The sequence below is a fragment of the Simochromis diagramma genome, unplaced genomic scaffold (assembly GCF_900408965.1).
Source record: "Simochromis diagramma unplaced genomic scaffold, fSimDia1.1 OVJJ01000021.1, whole genome shotgun sequence".
NCBI lineage: Eukaryota > Metazoa > Chordata > Actinopteri > Cichliformes > Cichlidae > Simochromis > Simochromis diagramma.
In genome coordinates this window covers 584,069-600,639 of record NW_024387194.1, presented here as the reverse complement: position 1 = coordinate 600,639, position 16,571 = coordinate 584,069, and the positions used below count along the sequence as shown (strand labels likewise).

Genomic DNA, 16,571 nt, shown 5'->3' with positions numbered 1-16,571 from the left:
GGACACTTGCAGTCGTCACACATGGAAATCAAATGTGTGATAAGCTGCAGGATTCAAACACAAGTGTAACTTATAAACACATGTTCATACTTTTATTCCACAATCAGAGAGAAAGAAACAGAGAGAGAGTGCAGGACAGACAGACAGGTGACAGTCTCAGGTGTACACACTGCTACAAACAGGAGGATTTAGTGTTTGTGTTATTACGAGTGTAAACAAGAAGAGTTCCAGATGGTGCAGTGGACACATGTGTGACTGCTGTGATTAAAGCATCTTTCTTTCAGCTTAACGAGTGAACCGTCAGCTCGTTCAAACACACGTTAAAGTCCGTTTGGCTCGACACCACCGAACAGAGGCAGCAATATAACATAGCTAACATTAACAGTGCAGTGAATCCTGCTTGTGCCGTGATGTTCAGGACTGCAAACCGAGCAGCATCACTGACTTTCAGCCTGTTGTGTTTGTGGATATATGACTGACTTTAATTATCCACAAAATCATCACATTCTCTGTCAGATTAAGGTCGACTATCTAACGGCGTATAAAGTAAAGGCTTTAAAACAAAGTAAATGCTGAAAGTACAAACATCGCTAATGTCACATAACTTTGCCGGCATGTGGCCAACAGTAATGTTTTAATGTTCCTCATTATTAAACATTTGCACATAAATAAGTGACATAATATTCAGAACTTACTTTTGAAAGTTTACTCTTTGGCCGCTCCACTTCTTTGAAGTGTCTCCCAGTCCCAGTGCACTTGTTAGCATGTTTTGGTTCGTGCAGCTGGTCCGTCCGGTTATTGTCTCCCCAGAAACATTTCCGTTGTCTTCTTTCCTATTTCCGTTGTGCTGTGTGTGCTTTTGCAGCGTTTTTCTTTTTGCAGCATTTTTCTTTTTGCAGCATTTTTTCTTTTTGCAGCATTTTTTCGTTTTTTGCAAGTGTTTTCTGAAGTTGCAGTCCGTTTGGCCTCTCAGGGCCACCGTATTTTCGGGCCTGTTTCAAACATTAAAGGAGAGAGAATCGGGCCATGACGTCAGAAACTCCGACAGCCCGTTCTTTATGGGCGTTACCTATTTTCAAACAGCCAATAGGGAACGTTGTTGTGGGCGGGGCCTGATTCAAAGATGAAAGGCAAGAGAACCAGGCCGTGACGTCACAGTCAACTCAGGTCTATAAATTGCAGGTGAAACCCACACTGGACCAGCGCGTTTCTTACTTAGTCACGAGCGATTCACTGGATGAGATTTTGTTCTGCTACCCTCAGTCACATTTGAATGTCTGACTCATTGTAACATCGTAGCTTAAATGTCAAACCAACAAGCAAAACCAGAATTAGTGTGCACTCTGCCAAAGAGTACACTGGGCGACCTGGAGGTCGAGGAGGAAGAAAATAAGAAAGTCCTGTCAGAGGAGAAGACAATGGTAGAGGAAGCAAAGAAACAAACTGAACAGGAAGTGTTAGAAGAAGTGCAGTTTGTATTCCAAGATGAGACCAACCAGGCTGAAGTATCAGCTTTGGAAAAGACACTGAAGCTGCAGAAAAAGGTGCGCGTCAACTGGGTTGTTCAGTTGGTGGTTTTACTGGCCAAAGAAAAGGTCTCCTCCAAATACAAGATCTTCACAGAGCGCCTCACTCCTGACTGCATCAGCCATCGTCTGATTGAGAAAATCTGGCCTGAAGTTGAGGAGAAACACTTGAATTTATCCCACAACAGCATTTTCAAAGTGGGCAAGGCCATTCTCAAAGATCTTTGCAAAACACACAACTGCAAAGAAAACCTTTTGATCTTTAATCTGAGGGAACAGCTTGACAATATTACCGTCTCAAGCTTCACCAAACACCTGTTGGCATTACCAGCAAGAGTACTCAGTGTCTCTAAAGACAGGCAAGAGTACAAGGAAGTTGTAAAAAATGTGACCAAAGCTCTGGTAATGCACGCCATCAGCGAAGGAAATGAGACGATGACAATGAATCCAGTAGCATCCGAGTTCATTGTAGAGAGGCTTTTCCAGAAGATCTGGAACAAAATTCTGTCAAAAAAGTACAAAATGTCCTTGGAGAACATTGGAGAACTCGCCCTGACAATATACAATGAACTCCATGACAGGTGGGATTCTCCAGTACTCTTAATGTGGTCAAGAAACCCAGTAATGGATGAAGCAATCGTCAGCAGCTTCAAAAAACATGCAAAATTGAGGAGCCAAAACATCATCTTTAGGGCTTTCTCATGTGCACGCTAAAGTCTAACCAACACGTGCATGTGATTATGTGAGAAAACTCTTAAATTGGCTTCAAATATTCATTTCAATTGGGCTTTCTAAATGTGATTTTGAAACCAGAGTGCTTAAAAATAACTACTCTTTTTTCCCAACTTCCTTCCCTCATCACCAACTGGCCGAGGCAGATGGCCACCCCATCCCAGAGCCTGGGTCTGCCGGAGGTTTCTCTCTTTATAAGTGAGTTTTTCCTTCCCACTGTCGCCAAAGTGCCTGCTCTAGGGGGTTGGAGTCTTTGTGCATTATTGTAGGGTCTGACTTTACAATATAAAGCACCATGAGGGAAGTGTTGTTGGGATTTGTTCTGTTTCTTAACTCAAAAAGTCCAGTTACAACAGGACATTTTGAGTTAAAAAACAAAAAACAAAAATAAAATGAAAAAAAAAAACTTTGAATTTGTGCTTTGTTTCATTTACTGTTTAAGAAGTTTGTTCTTCCTGCAACTTTTACAAACAACAAACAACAATAGCTGAGCTGTTGGATTTACTAAGTGCATCCAAGAACACAAACAAGCAGTCCTCACACACATTTGAGAAAAACTGAGAGAGCTTTGAATCTTTATAGCTTACTGAATATTCATCTCTTTACTTTGTCTGCATGTGTCCACTTTTTGTCTTTTTCTATTTGTATTATTCTCATTTCAAAGACATTCAAAGCTATTTGGAGACATGCAGAGTTCCTTAAAGATGAACCTAATAGAATTACACCAGTTGTTTAACTGAGGTAATCACGCTTTCCCCCACAGTCCTACCATTTTTCCCTTTTTCTGTAAAGCAATGCAAATACATTTAATACTTTCAGTCAAGTTTTTAATATTCATACAGGAATAAACTACAACAGAAACACAGTCACAAATCTACAGACACCATATTTACACACACATTTAGTACAAATATAATGTTTAACAGGAGTCTGATTCTTCTACTGATAAACATTTGACTTTGAGTTCCAGGAATGTTCCACTGTGAGATTAATGGAAAGTGTACATTGCACATAGTGACAATGAATGACGGACCCGACCACACAGATCGCACTTTACTACACTTTTTACTCAGTTTGTGTCTCTTCCAACCCTCAGCCCCAGCTACACACACACAACAACAACACAACTGAACTGATGGAGCTCCGCTGTGTCAGCCTCCCTTCGCAACCATGCCACAAACCACACCCTGTTACACACATTATATGTCCACAAACACAAATCAAAGTGAAGGAAGAAAAACCGCAAACTAATCATGAAGCTACAGAGCCCCTTTACTGATGTACGACAAATAGCTTGATGATGACCAGCAGCTCAGTCATTAAATACTGAGGAAATCTGGTTGCAGAAATAGCAGCATCTATTCCAAAAGTGTGATCTGAGCATCATTTAGGGGCTGATACCCCACCTGAGAAGCAGTTTTTAAAAAATACTAAGAATTTAAACATTGAGTGACTGATAAGAGTTGAGAAGAAAAGATGTAAGTAAGGAAGTATACTGTGTTGGCCGTAGTTACATAATATAGCAGAGCTGGTCCATTTATACTGTATACAGTATAAATGGACCAGCTCTGCTATATTATCTGCCTGTGGTAACCAGTCAGTTGTACAATAACAATAATGGGCTATTCTGCTGTATTCTAAAGATTGAAAGATTGCCACCCTTAGGAGGAAGCTCATTTCCACCACTTGTATCCACGACCTCGTTCTTTTGGTCATTACCTACAGCCCGTGACCATAGGTGAGGGCAGGGATGTAGCTCGACCATCTCCCATCGCTCGTGAACACACCATGATATACAAATAAACAGGAACTCGTCCCTGACCTGGAGTGGGCACTCCACCCTTTTCCAGTTGCAGACCATGGCCTCAGATTCGGAGGTGCCGATTCTCATTCCCAGCACTTTGCACTCGGTTGCACTCCAGTGTGAGCTGGAGGCCGTCACCTGATGAAGCCAATAGAACCACAACATCTGTGAAAAGCTGAGATGAAATTCTGAGACCACCTAAGTGGAAGCTTTCCTGGCCGAGAGTGTTCTGGTGCCACGTGCACTTACGGACGCCCTTATGTTACAACATAGTGTTTGCACAGAAGTCCAGTAACAGGACACCGCTCGGGTTCAGATCTGGGAGGCCGTTCCTCTCAATCACGCCCCTCCAGTCTCACTCTTGTTTCCCACATGAGCACTGAAGTCTCTAAGTACGACGGAGTCCTCAAGTGGAGCACCCTCAAGAACTCCATCCAGGGGTTCCAAGAAAGCCAGGTACTCTGGCACAAACGACAGTCACAACCTGCTTCCCAAGACGCAGGAAACAGACCCACTCCAAACCCCAACGTACAGGGAGCAAGCCGAGGAGATACTCAGATAAACACCCCGGCCCACCGCCGTTCATTATTGCAACAAGATCATGATGGTGTAGGCATTTGATTTCTAAAGGGAGGTGTTGAAAGAAGAAGAATTTATTCAAAAAGTAAGTTCAGGGCTCAAAACACAAGTTTACTTTTTTTTCTTAGTCCGGCTGTGAAAATATATCGTTGAGACATCAGGTCATATACCAACTCCAAATTCTTTCATTTTGTTGCTATATTTTACCTTTTGAACTGTGTAAAGTATAAAACAAAGTTTTTAATTAAATTGTGACCATGTGCATCTTGTACCTGATTAGTTCTTTTATAATGTGAGAAAAACAAAATGCAGCACACAGGCAACAGATTTATTCAGTAAAACAGACGAAACATGATCCAGCACTAAATGCAATCAAATGCAATATGTAAACTGCTTTTTCCAAAAACATCTTCTTCAGTTGCATGCTGTGTGAAAAGCTCTGCTGGTGTTAAATGTGAATACTGGACAGAGAGCGAGGTGGTGTTTATGGTGTCCAAGATAACAGGACCTATAGCTTCTCGTGCCAGTGAAGGGTGCTCAGTCTGATCGATTCAGGTGAACCTTGGAAATGACCAGAAATCTTCATTATTCTGATCTTTTGTGTCAGCAGACCTGAGTCAAAGTGGTTCGGGATTCATCTCCCAAACGGACTCTGTAGTCAGAGTTTGCAGAACATACGGCTCTGTCTCTACACATCCAGCTGAGCGCCTGCTCTGTATGTCTCATTTTAAGATTTACTTTTTTAACAGTCAGATTACTTTCATAAATGCTTTGTATGTCAGAAAGAAAAAATGGATTTTAATGAAGCTTAAAAGAAGAGATAAAAGTGAAATGTCTGCAAATCTGCATATTTACTGTGAACCCGCTGTTTGTTAATTTTATCTTGTGTTTTTGTGTTATTGTTCTTCATTTTGTCATTTTTTCATTACGTGTTTTATCCTATTGTAAAGTGTCCTTGGGTGTCTTGAAAGGCGCTTTATAAATAGAAATTATTATTATTATGTGAGGGTCTTTCTATCCTTGTAGTGTCAGCATCTGAACAGACTATGACCAGTCGAGGGCTGACTCACAAAACTGCTGTTCTTACGTTTTCTCTAAAGCCCTGTTAAAAAGGTGTAACGCTCCATACTTACTCACATTATGTAAGGGCAGTTGAAAAAAGTATTCTGCAGAGGGATACATGGGAACCTTCCCAGGAAGCAGACCTGACCTGCCTCTGTCGGGCTTCCTGTTTGGTGATTTTACGACACTCGCTTTCACTGAAGGCATGGCTGCTATAACAAAACGAGCGGATGCAGTGCTGGAAAAACAAAAACAGCCTTCACTGCCAGCATTGTTCTCTGCAACAGAAAAGCAAAGCAGGAAACTCAGAGCCCATTCCCTTTCAAGGCACCTTTGGACTTCATGTTTCATAATTTTCTTCAACACATTTGATTTCCAGAAATCTAGCTGGGACAATGTTTTTTCATTTTATTCTTCTGGTTTCCTCCTCACTTACGTTTCTGTGCACCCACCAAGTGTCCAGCTCTGGTAAGTGAAATGTTTTCCAGATATAAAACACTTCTTTTGTTATTTTCATATCATACAGCTGCTAAATGTTAGCCTGATGAACTCAGAGGCATTTTTACAAGTAATTTAATGCAGAAGGATTGCATATTTATTTGAAGGCAACATGAGAAACTGGATCTGTTGTGGAGGGCAGCACCAATAATCTGAATTCAGTCATGCTCAGGATTAATTTACTCTATGTATAAAGTGCTGCTGGTAAGAGCAGATGTTACAGTTAGAAAAATCAAAAGGTGAAATAGATAGTATTAGTAGCAGTAATAATAATAGTAATCATCCATCCATCCATTTTCTTCCACTTATCCGGGGCCGGGTCGCGTGGGCAGCAGCAGAGAAGCCCAGACCTCCCTCTCCCCAGCCACCTCCTCCAGCTTATCCGGGGGAACACCAAGGCGTTCCCAGGCCAGCCGAGAGATATAATCTCTCCAGGGTGTCCTGGGTCTGCCCCGGGGCCTCCTCCCGGTGGGACATGCCCGGAAAACCTCACCCAGGAGGCGCCCAGGGGGCATCCTTTTCAGATGCCCGAACCACCTCAGCTGGCTCCTTTTATGCGCAGGAGCAGCGGCTCTACTCTGAGCCCCTCCCGGATGGCTGAACTTCTCACCCTATCTCTAAGGGAGAGAAAAAAATCAGAAAGGGTTTTATTGGCAAATGTTGAGCAGGTTTACAACATTAGGAAATAGCTGCGGTGCTTAGTGCAAACATACCGTCAGATAACGCTTAAATAAACATAAAAATAAGAATTAAAAGTGCTAAGTAGATAGATATATACATGATATATACATGAGTGCAGGTGGTGATCAGTGCCAACATGGAATGATGCAGTGACACAGCGTAGGGTCATGTGTTAGTGGTGGGAACAGTCATACGGTTATTGTTCATGTGTCCAACAGCAGAGGGGAAGAAACTGTTCTTATGGCGAGAGGTTCTGGTGCGAATGGACCGGAGCCTCCTGCCTGAGGGGAGCAGGTCAAACAGACTGTGTCCAGGGTGAGAAGGGTCAGCTGAGATCCGAGCTGCACGCCGCAGTGTCCTGGAGGTGTACAGGTCCTGCAGAGATGGGAGTCTGCAGCCAATCACCTTCTCAGCAGAGCGCACAACACGCTGCAGTCTCTGTTTGTCCCTGATAGTGGCTCCAGCGTACCACACGGTGATGGAGGAGGTGAGGATGGACTCGATGATTGCAGTGTAGAATTGCATCATCGTCCGTGTTGGCAGGTTGAATTTCTTCAGCTGCCTCAGGAAGTACATCCTCTGCTGGGCTTTCTTGATGACGGAGGTGATGGTGGGCTCCCACTTCAGGTCCTGAGTGATGGTGGTACCCAGGAAGCGGAATGAGTCCACAGAGGTGATGGGGGTGTCAGTACAGGATGATGGGGGGGAGTGGGGCTGTGTGCTTCCTGAAGTCCACAATAATCTCCACTGTCTTCTGGGCATTCAGCACCAGGTTGTTGTGGCTGCACCAGGACACCAGACGTTCAACCTCCCTCCTGTAGGCAGACTCATCCCCGTCCGAGATGAGTCCAATAACGGTGGTGTCATCTGCAAACTTGATTAGCTTGACAGACTGGTGGGTGGAGGTGCAGCAGTTGGTGTACAGGGAGAAGAGCAGAGGAGAAAGAACACAGCCCTGAGGGGAGCCGGTGCTGATGGTCCGAGAGTCAGAGACATTCTTTCCCAGCCTCACATGCTGCTTCCTGTCCGTCAGGAAGTCAGTGATCCACCGGCAGATGGGATCAGGCACATTCATCTGGGAAAGCTTGCCTCGGAGATGGTCTGGAAGGATGGTGTTGAAGGCAGAGCTGAAGTCCACAAACAGGATCCTGGCGTAGGTTCCTGGGGAGTCCAGATGCTGCAGGATGAAGTGTAGGGCCATGTTGATTGCGTCATCTACAGACCTGTTGGCTCTGTATGCAAACTGCAGGGGGTCCAGGAGGGGGGCCGTGAGGGTCTTGAGATAGGAGAGAACCAGGCGCTCAAATGACTTCATGACCACAAATGTCAGAGCCACGGGTCTGTAGTCATTTAGTCCAGTGATCCTAGGTTTCTTGGGGACAGGGATTATGGTAGAGGACTTGAAGCAGGCAGGCACATGACATGCCTGCAGTGAGGTAGTTGAAAATGCCAGAAAACACTGGGGCCAGCTCGTTTGCACAGTGTCTGAGGGTGGCAGGAGACACACCGTCTGGGCCGGGAGCTTTTCGAGCATTCAGACTCTTAAACTGCTTCCTCACATCTACAAAGCAGACTTTGAAAGAGTGATTTTAAAATTAAATGAACCAATTTATTACTTGTTAAAAAAAAGTCTTTTGGCAAATCATATAAAATGTGGTTAGAAATTGCATTTTACAGAAGCACTGCAATGAATTCACACTGTTGTAATGCACAATCCTACAAAGTTTTTTCTTTCTTTTTTTCCTCATGCACAAAGGGGTGATCCAAGGTTTTCATCTGAACAGCCCAGTAAGGGCCCCTTTCTTCAGGGCACTCTATCTTCTCAGGTATTTTGTGTATTTTTTGGTCCAGGTGGAAGTTCTTATGGCTGGGGAAAGGCTTTATGTGGACTTGTGCTATGTTACAAGCTCAAAAGATCCAAACCCCATGCCTAGAGTGGACATTAGAGACTACGTGTGGGTGTGTTGCTTGCAGGAACAGTCATACACATTTCTTACTGTAGTTGGTTCTCCACATCGACAGCAGAACAGAAGGCAGACGCTCCCAGTTCCTGTCAGGTGGGCACAGTGTGCTCAGGTTCTCTGTGGATGCCTTTCTCTTCAAAGAAGTTTCACAAATAAGATGAAAACGTGTGTGTGTGTGTGTGTGTGTGTGTGTGTGTGTGTGTGTGTGTGTGTGTGTGTGTGTGTGTGTGTGTGCCCATGCCCAATGAGGGACCCCTGAGGATTAATTTGACCCTGTCTGTGTACAGGTGCTGTACCTCTGCTGTTGAGTGTCCGTTAGTTTCACTGCAAAGTCCTGAAACTACAACGAGGCTGTTGGCAGGTTAGCAAATATGACCTAAATGTAAAGTGCAAAATTGTGTCATTTGAACAAAATGTACTGCTGTGTTTCCCCTTTCATTTTATTTCTCTGAAGATAACCTGCAACTGGAGTACAATATTAACCAGTACAAGACTAGTGTTGTTCACAGGCGGTGTCCTCAGAAATCTCTAGGTGACGAATACACCCATCCATCCATCTTCTTCCGCTTATCCGGGGCCGGGTTGCAGGGGCAGCAGCCTAAGCAGAGAAGCCCAGACCTCCCTCTCCTCAGCCACCTCCTCCAGCTTATCCGAGGGAACACCAAGGCGTTCCCAAGCCAACCGAGAGATATAATCTCTCCAGAGTGTCCTGGGTCTGCCCCGGGGTCTCCTGTGACTGCTAGTCTTGGTAGCTGGGGATCAGTTCCCCATGACCTCTGCTCCTGGCCGCCACCAGGCACACATTGCACCCGACCCCTACGGCCCCTCCTGCGGGTGGTGGGCCTGCAGGAGGATGGGCCAATGTCCCTTTTTTGGACTGTGCCCAGCCGGGCCCCATGGACTAAGGCCCAGCCACAACGCTCTTTAGTATCATACTTTGCTATTATTCTGCAGGCGTCCCTGTGGTTCGAGTTTCCTGATGTATAATAAGAGGTAGTCACGTTCAAAAACTAAGACCTCTGGATAAGCTCTACTGGAGTCAGAAACTGGGGGGTGAAAGCAGCTTGAAAATCAAATCAAAGTTTCCCACGGACTCTTCCTTGTTCCCAGTAACAAACTGCTTTGACTTAAATCATAACACTGCTTTGGACCTTACTGCCCCTGGGAATCATAATGAGTTGGTCAGGAGAAACGGAACGACAAAGGGAATAACATTGTCATTCCTCATGTAGCTCGGGGGAATTTTCTCTGCACCTCAGACCCAGTCACACCCTCAGACAGTAATTTGGTTCATACCAAGGACAAAAGTCCCCGTCCTGTTGCAGTCTGCATCTCTTATGCTGTCAGCTCTTTACCTTTATAATATAAAAAGCTTTGAGAAGGCTGCTGTTGTGGAATAGTGCTATATAAATCTAATTAGAAATGCTGTAAGACTGGTGTTGCATGCCTGGTGTTTTGTTTGGTGTTTGGATTCTGTAGGTGGGCGGAGCTAGAAGCCTCCTCGTCAGCGTGCTCCAGTGTGATTCCAAGTTTCCAAGTGCACGGATGCACAACGCTGTGAGTCCTTAGACTGAGCAAACGAAAATCATACTACATCGCCTGGTTACAGAAGATGAGTAAACGCATGACAGAAATAATTAAACACAACAACTTTGGGTAAAATGAAAATGTAAAAACATTTAAATCAGATTTGTTTGAAAGTGTCACAGACATCAAATGTTGAAAGTGAATTTTTGTTCTGGAAAAATATTTGATCATTTTGAGTTTGATGGATAATGCACCAGATGTTTTCAGTGGATGACAGGTGTTGACTGCAGATGGGCCAGTTTAGCAACATGACTGTTTTCCAACAAAGGCATGCTGTTGTGCAGTCGTTTGACACTGAATTACTGAAATATGCATCAGTTTATACATGTACATTATACCCCAGTTATTTGCTATCCTGTTTCAAAGTAAAAAGTGAATTAAATATTTGACGTTTGATACGTTTGTATTGTTTGTTTGTTTTTTAAATTGAATGTGGCTTAGAGGATTAAATGATCTGGGTTGGCAGGAATGTGGTTTGTTGGATAAACATGTAGAGAATGAGTCCACCAGGACAAGAAATCATGGCTGTTCCTCCATGAAAGACAAAGATTGATCACAGTAAGGAAAAAGATGATGATGCTGAGGAACACTGGCGACTGGATGCAGGTGGTGAACAGGAAACGCAGAAACTGAGCTGACGGAAATGATGGAAATGGCACACGTGCTAATAAAGGAACTGAGAACAGACAGAATGATAAGGGCAGACATGAGCAGACCAAATCTGCTCAGGAGACGGTGAAGGCTCCCAACTCTCAATGATGACTTATCTAGCATCAACACTATTACTGCAAGAAGGTCAGGTTTTGGTATTAAATATTTATGGCACTGTTCCAATTTGCCCCAATGGTAATAAAGTTAGTTGTAGTGCTGCCAGCATCACAATCCAGCATGAAAGTGATAGTAATGGTGCTTGGCGTGGCAGCATGCATACTGGTAGTTCTTCAGTGCATTCATAAATCCGTGGACACGATGTTGAACAGGATGACACAACAAGCAGGAACTTCTGTTAACGGAAAAGGAACATCTGCATATGCAGACAGGTGTCGAGCTAAGCAGGACCTAATCTGCAAAGACGAGTTATCTGCTTTAATTCTGTACTAGCGGAGTTTGAAGCTCTACTGGAGGAGCAATGGCAGCCGAACATGAATTTACTGGTAGCAGACTCCACGGTGCTGCTTCAGGTTCAGGTAGTTCAGGTGAAATGCACTTGGATTACATGACTGTAACATCTGATTCAGGGCTTTTTGGCGGGTTTTTCTTCTTTTTTTTTTTGGCAGCGCAAGGTTTCAGTCGAAGGCTCACATGAAGCCCGCGATATTTAAATGTAGAAGCTGAACCAGAGCTAGAGCTGAAGCAGTCATTCCACAATCAGTTCTTGATGTAATGGTAATTGTTGAATTCAACGACTGCTATTTGTGTTTAGCATAACTATGGCTCTAAGTAGTTAAATAATATAATTCACATACAGTGGGGCAAAAAAGTATTTAGTCAGCCACCGATTGTGCAAGTTCCCCCACTTAAAATGATGACAGAGGTCAGTAATTTGCACCAGAGGTACACTTCAACTGTGAGAGACAGAATGTGAAAAAAGAATCCATGAATCCACATGGTAGGATTTGTAAAGAATTTATTCGTAAATCAGGGTGGAAAATAAGTATTTGGTCACCTCAAACAAGGAAAATCTCTGGCTCTCACAGACCTGTAACGTCTTCTGTAAGAAGCTTTTCTGTCCCCCACTCGTTACCTGTATGAATGGCACCTGTTTGAACTCATCATCTGTATAAAAGACACCTGTCCACAGCCTCAAACAGTCAGACTCCAAACTCCGCCATGGCCAAGACCAAAGAGCTTTCGAAGGACACCAGGAAAAGTATTGTAGACCTGCACCAGACTGGGAAGAGTGAATCTACAATAGGCAAGCAGCTTGGTGTGAAAAAAATCAACTGTGGGAGCAATCATCAGAAAATGGAAGACATACAAGACCACTGATAATCTCCCTCGATCTGGGGCTCCACGCAAGATCTCATCCCGTGGGGTCAAAATGATCATGAGAACGGTGAGCAAAGATCCCAGAACCACACGGGGGGACCTGGTGAATGACCTGCAGAGAGCTGGGACCAAAGTAACAAAGGTCACCATCAGTAACACACTACAACGGCAGGGAATCAAATCCCGCAGTGCCAGACGTGTTCCGCTGCTGAAGCCAGTGCATGTCCAGGCCCGTCTGAAGTTTGCCAGAGAGCACATGGATGATACAGCAGAGGATTGGGAGAATGTCATGTGGTCAGATAAAACCAAAGTAGAACTTTTTGGTATAAACTCAACTCGTCGTGTTTGGAGGAAGAAGAATACTGAGTTGCATCCCAAGAACACCATACCTACTGTGAAGCATGGGGGTGGAAACATCATGCTATGGGGCTGTTTTTCTGCCAAGGGGACAGGACGACTGATCCGTGTTAAGGACAGAATGAATGGGGCCATGTATCGTGAGATTTTGAGCCAAAACCTCCTTCCATCAGTGAGAACTTTGAAGATGAAACGAGGCTGGGTCTTCCAACATGACAATGATCCAAAACACACCGCCCGGGCAACAAAGGAGTGGCTCCGTAAGAAGCATTTGAAAGTCCTGGAGTGGCCTAGCCAGTCTCCAGACCTCAACCCCATAGAAAATCTGTGGCGGGAGTTGAAAGTCCGTGTTGCTCGGCGACAGCCCCAAAACATCACTGCTCTCGAGAAGATCTGCATGGAGGAATGGGCCAAAATACCAGCTACTGTGTGTGCAAACCTGGTAAAGACCTATAGTAAACGTTTGACCTCTGTTATTGCCAACAAAGGTTATGTTACAAAGTATTGAGTTGTATTTTTGTTATTGACCAAATACTTATTTTCCACCCTGATTTACGAATAAATTCTTTACAAATCCTACCATGTGGATTCATGGATTTTTTTTTCACATTCTGTCTCTCACAGTTGAAGTGTACCTCTGGTGCAAATTACTGACCTCTGTCATCATTTTAGGTGGGGGAACTTGCACAATCGGTGGCTGACTAAATACTTTTTTGCCCCACTGTATGAAGAAAAAGCGTCACTTCTTCATACTGATAGCTACTCGAGGCAGTCCACACTCCCAGGCAGTAAGGACGGGACCAACCAGAGGACATGAGGCACTCAGGCCACTCTACGAAGTCTGTTTCTGGTCAGAGAGTCAAAGCTGCTCTCCTAACTGCCTGTTTTCTGGAATCTCCTTCATCCTCTGCAGCCTGTGCTGGAGACACGGCAAACTGTATGGCACGTGTTGATGAGCCATCCTGGAGCAGCTACCTGTGCGACCCGTGCTGTGTCCAGGTATCACGTCTTGATATCAGTAGTGAAACTGGCCTGAGCCAAATACAGAACTAGTTTTAAAAAGATGAGCAGAGAAAAACACGAGTGTCCTCCACCTGTTAAACCGCTGCTGCTTTAGGGTTTGTCTCGTTGTTGCACCTGCTGTTAATTTCATTAATTTCATTCATGCTACTCTGATTAAAATGTGCTTTCATTTTTCAACAGTGTAATTGGTCGTCTGCGAGTTTGCACACACACACATGAAGCAGAGTGACTCAAATCAATTTATTATGAAAAATGAGAGACAAGTCCACAGACCTCGGTCTCTACATACAGCTGCAGTAATACGATCAAATTCTGATCCTAGTGTTTGATCTTAGCCATGACTGAAAACTAATCGAGTTCGGTGATTTCATTCACTAACAAATTTCACTGAGATCAACCTTTAAGTGGGGAGATGATTTTTTGAATCCACAGCACAGATTCCACCTCGCTTCAGCAGGTTCGTACTGCTTGTGTACCAGAGGACAGTTTATCTTCTCTGCATCTTTTTCAGTCAGCTGTCGTCCCGTCTCACTGCACACGTCTAAGAATTCTTTTGCAGTACCTTGATGGTCACCTGAAAGGACGAGCAGGTTGTCAACATGTAAGAAATGTCTAATGTACACTGCATCACAGGGTGCATGACATTTATTGTCATTATGTTACTAAAACATTACAAAACTTACTGTGATGCCCTCGCTGATAAAGAAAACAAAAGATCAATAAATACATAAGTAAGATTTTAAAAAAGGGCAAAAAAGTGAAAAACACAGGCAGAAGTCTCGAGAGTGCAGCGACTGGATGTGAGTGTGTGTGCAGGGAAGCAGAGGGAAGGGCAGGTGGACAGACGGCTTTCACAGCTCTTGGCAGAAAGCTGTCCCTCAGGTGGGGGTTTCTATGTAACTATGCCGTGACCTCGATGGCAGCGATGAACAGTCCTGGGAGAGCGGGGTCAGCAGCAATACGACTGGCCTTCCTCTGTAAAAAGCTCTGAGCAAACGGGGGGGGGGGAGTCCAGCCCGCTTCAGTTTCCTGAGGAAGAAGAGGCTTTGTGGAGGCTCCTCGGATGAGGAGAGGTGGGTGCTCTGTCCTCCTGGACCTCCTGTAGTCGACTATGACCTCCTTGGTCTTGCTGGTGTTAAGCAGCAGGTTGTTCAACAAACAGGGAGAGGTGCTCCTCTCATTGTTTGGTATAAAACCCACCACGTTTGTGTCGTCTGCAAACTTCAGAGTCGTGTTTGAGGAGTGCATCGCTGCACTCAGTGTTTTCAAAAAGTCCCATCCCTACTGTGACCTAATATTATATTTAATATTAAAGGATGACTCTGTTACGTCCTGTTTTTGTACACGGTGCAGAAACATTATTCCCAGGTATCAAATCTTTGACACAAATATTTGTGACTCAGTCTGACTGAACACAATAAAATGATTCTTTATGGGTTTGACAACGATCGATTTTATGACTTAATCCTTTCTAACATACTGCATAGCAACAACTAATGCTGATAACTGAGCCTAATTAAACGCTCAGCTGATACTACGACCCTGATTAGAAGACCGAGTTTAAGATATGCAAGCCAAGCCTTTCCTCTCTAACCACAGAAGGCTGAACGATTGATCGTTCTCTGATCAAAACTGCGATTTCAGACAGCGCGATCATGTGACGCCCAAAGCTGCGGTTTTTTGCAGCGCTCCTGACTGACCCAGGATCTGTAGTGTTATTTATTTAGCAGAACCAGAGGACAGTTAGGAGGTGCCTTAACACACTGTGACATGGTGTCTCACCAAATACGGTTTCTGTTGTATTTTACTTAACTGTAACTTCACACAATAAAGGATTTTTTGCACTTTTTTAAGTTAAGTCAAAAATGGTCCTTTTAGTTCTTCATTTGTAATAACTGTCATTGGTCAAAAGCTTTAAAGGCTGTACCTGCATGTTCCTTATTAATAAATACATTTGAAACCACGTTAGTTTTCGTCATGCATTAGAGTAACAGCATTTATTGTTTTGATGAAATGACGTCTTTTTCTGTCATGTTTGTAAATGTTACTGTACGCTGTGAATTTTGTGCTGAAGCTTAATTTGAAGAAAATCACGAGTTGAACTGAAATCAGAATTTCTGCCAGAAAAAGCGTGATTAGATCATTTCCTGAGACTCACACGCGCTCCCTCCTGTATCAGCCTCTGAGGCATGCAGCCCACTTTGATCTTAAACAGCCAGACATATTTAACTGTTTTTCTACATAATAAAGAAAAAGCTGCTGTGAAAAAGAAAGAAAGCTGTCAGCTTGACTCTTTGGACTTAAATTGGAAGAAATAAATGTGTAAAATACAAGTTACGTATGCTGTAAGACATGCGTCTTACAGCATACGTAACTTGTATTTTACACATGTAGACGTGGTGGTAGCTCATTGTTCACACTGACCATTTTTTGGCTGTTGTAGTTTGTTGTAGTCATAAACATTTCTATATAGTGCAGAGGGTTTATTGGAGACATAATTAAGCGTTTTGCAAGTTGAATTTTTTTGGTACTAAATAGCAAAAATTTGGCTTTTTTGTCATTTTTGGGGGGAAACAGCAGCTGACAGCACTGTACACAACGATAGACTGGTGCGTAATAAGCAAACAAATAACACAGAAAACAGATTTTTGATGGGAGCCTGGTCTCGCAGCACACAGAGATAGAGCTGTGCGGTTTTATCGTGGTGGCATCCAAAGCAAGAGGGAATTCAATGTTTTTCAGACGTGTAGCGTGGTCTTCTTTTGCTGC

General features: G+C 43.8%; 1 protein-coding gene and 1 long non-coding RNA gene across 2 annotated transcripts in view; one reads left to right on the top strand and one right to left on the bottom strand.

The window, feature by feature from the left end:
- The first annotated feature begins 5,878 nt into the window (after positions 1-5,878).
- Positions 5,879-11,892, top strand: LOC120745216. Its single transcript, XR_005698592.1, has 3 exons — positions 5,879-6,171; positions 8,639-8,708; positions 9,134-11,892. It is a non-coding gene; the product is annotated as an uncharacterized LOC120745216 (long non-coding RNA).
- A 2,136-nt stretch (positions 11,893-14,028) lies between these two features.
- The window catches only part of LOC120745211 (aldehyde dehydrogenase, mitochondrial-like), a 25,726-nt gene continuing 23,183 nt past the window's right edge, over positions 14,029-16,571 (bottom strand). Inside the window, exon 13 of the mRNA XM_040049931.1 lies at positions 14,029-14,376. Within this exon, the coding sequence (XP_039905865.1) occupies positions 14,344-14,376 (33 nt within the window). The 3' untranslated portion in view covers positions 14,029-14,343. The remainder of the gene's footprint in view (positions 14,377-16,571) is intronic.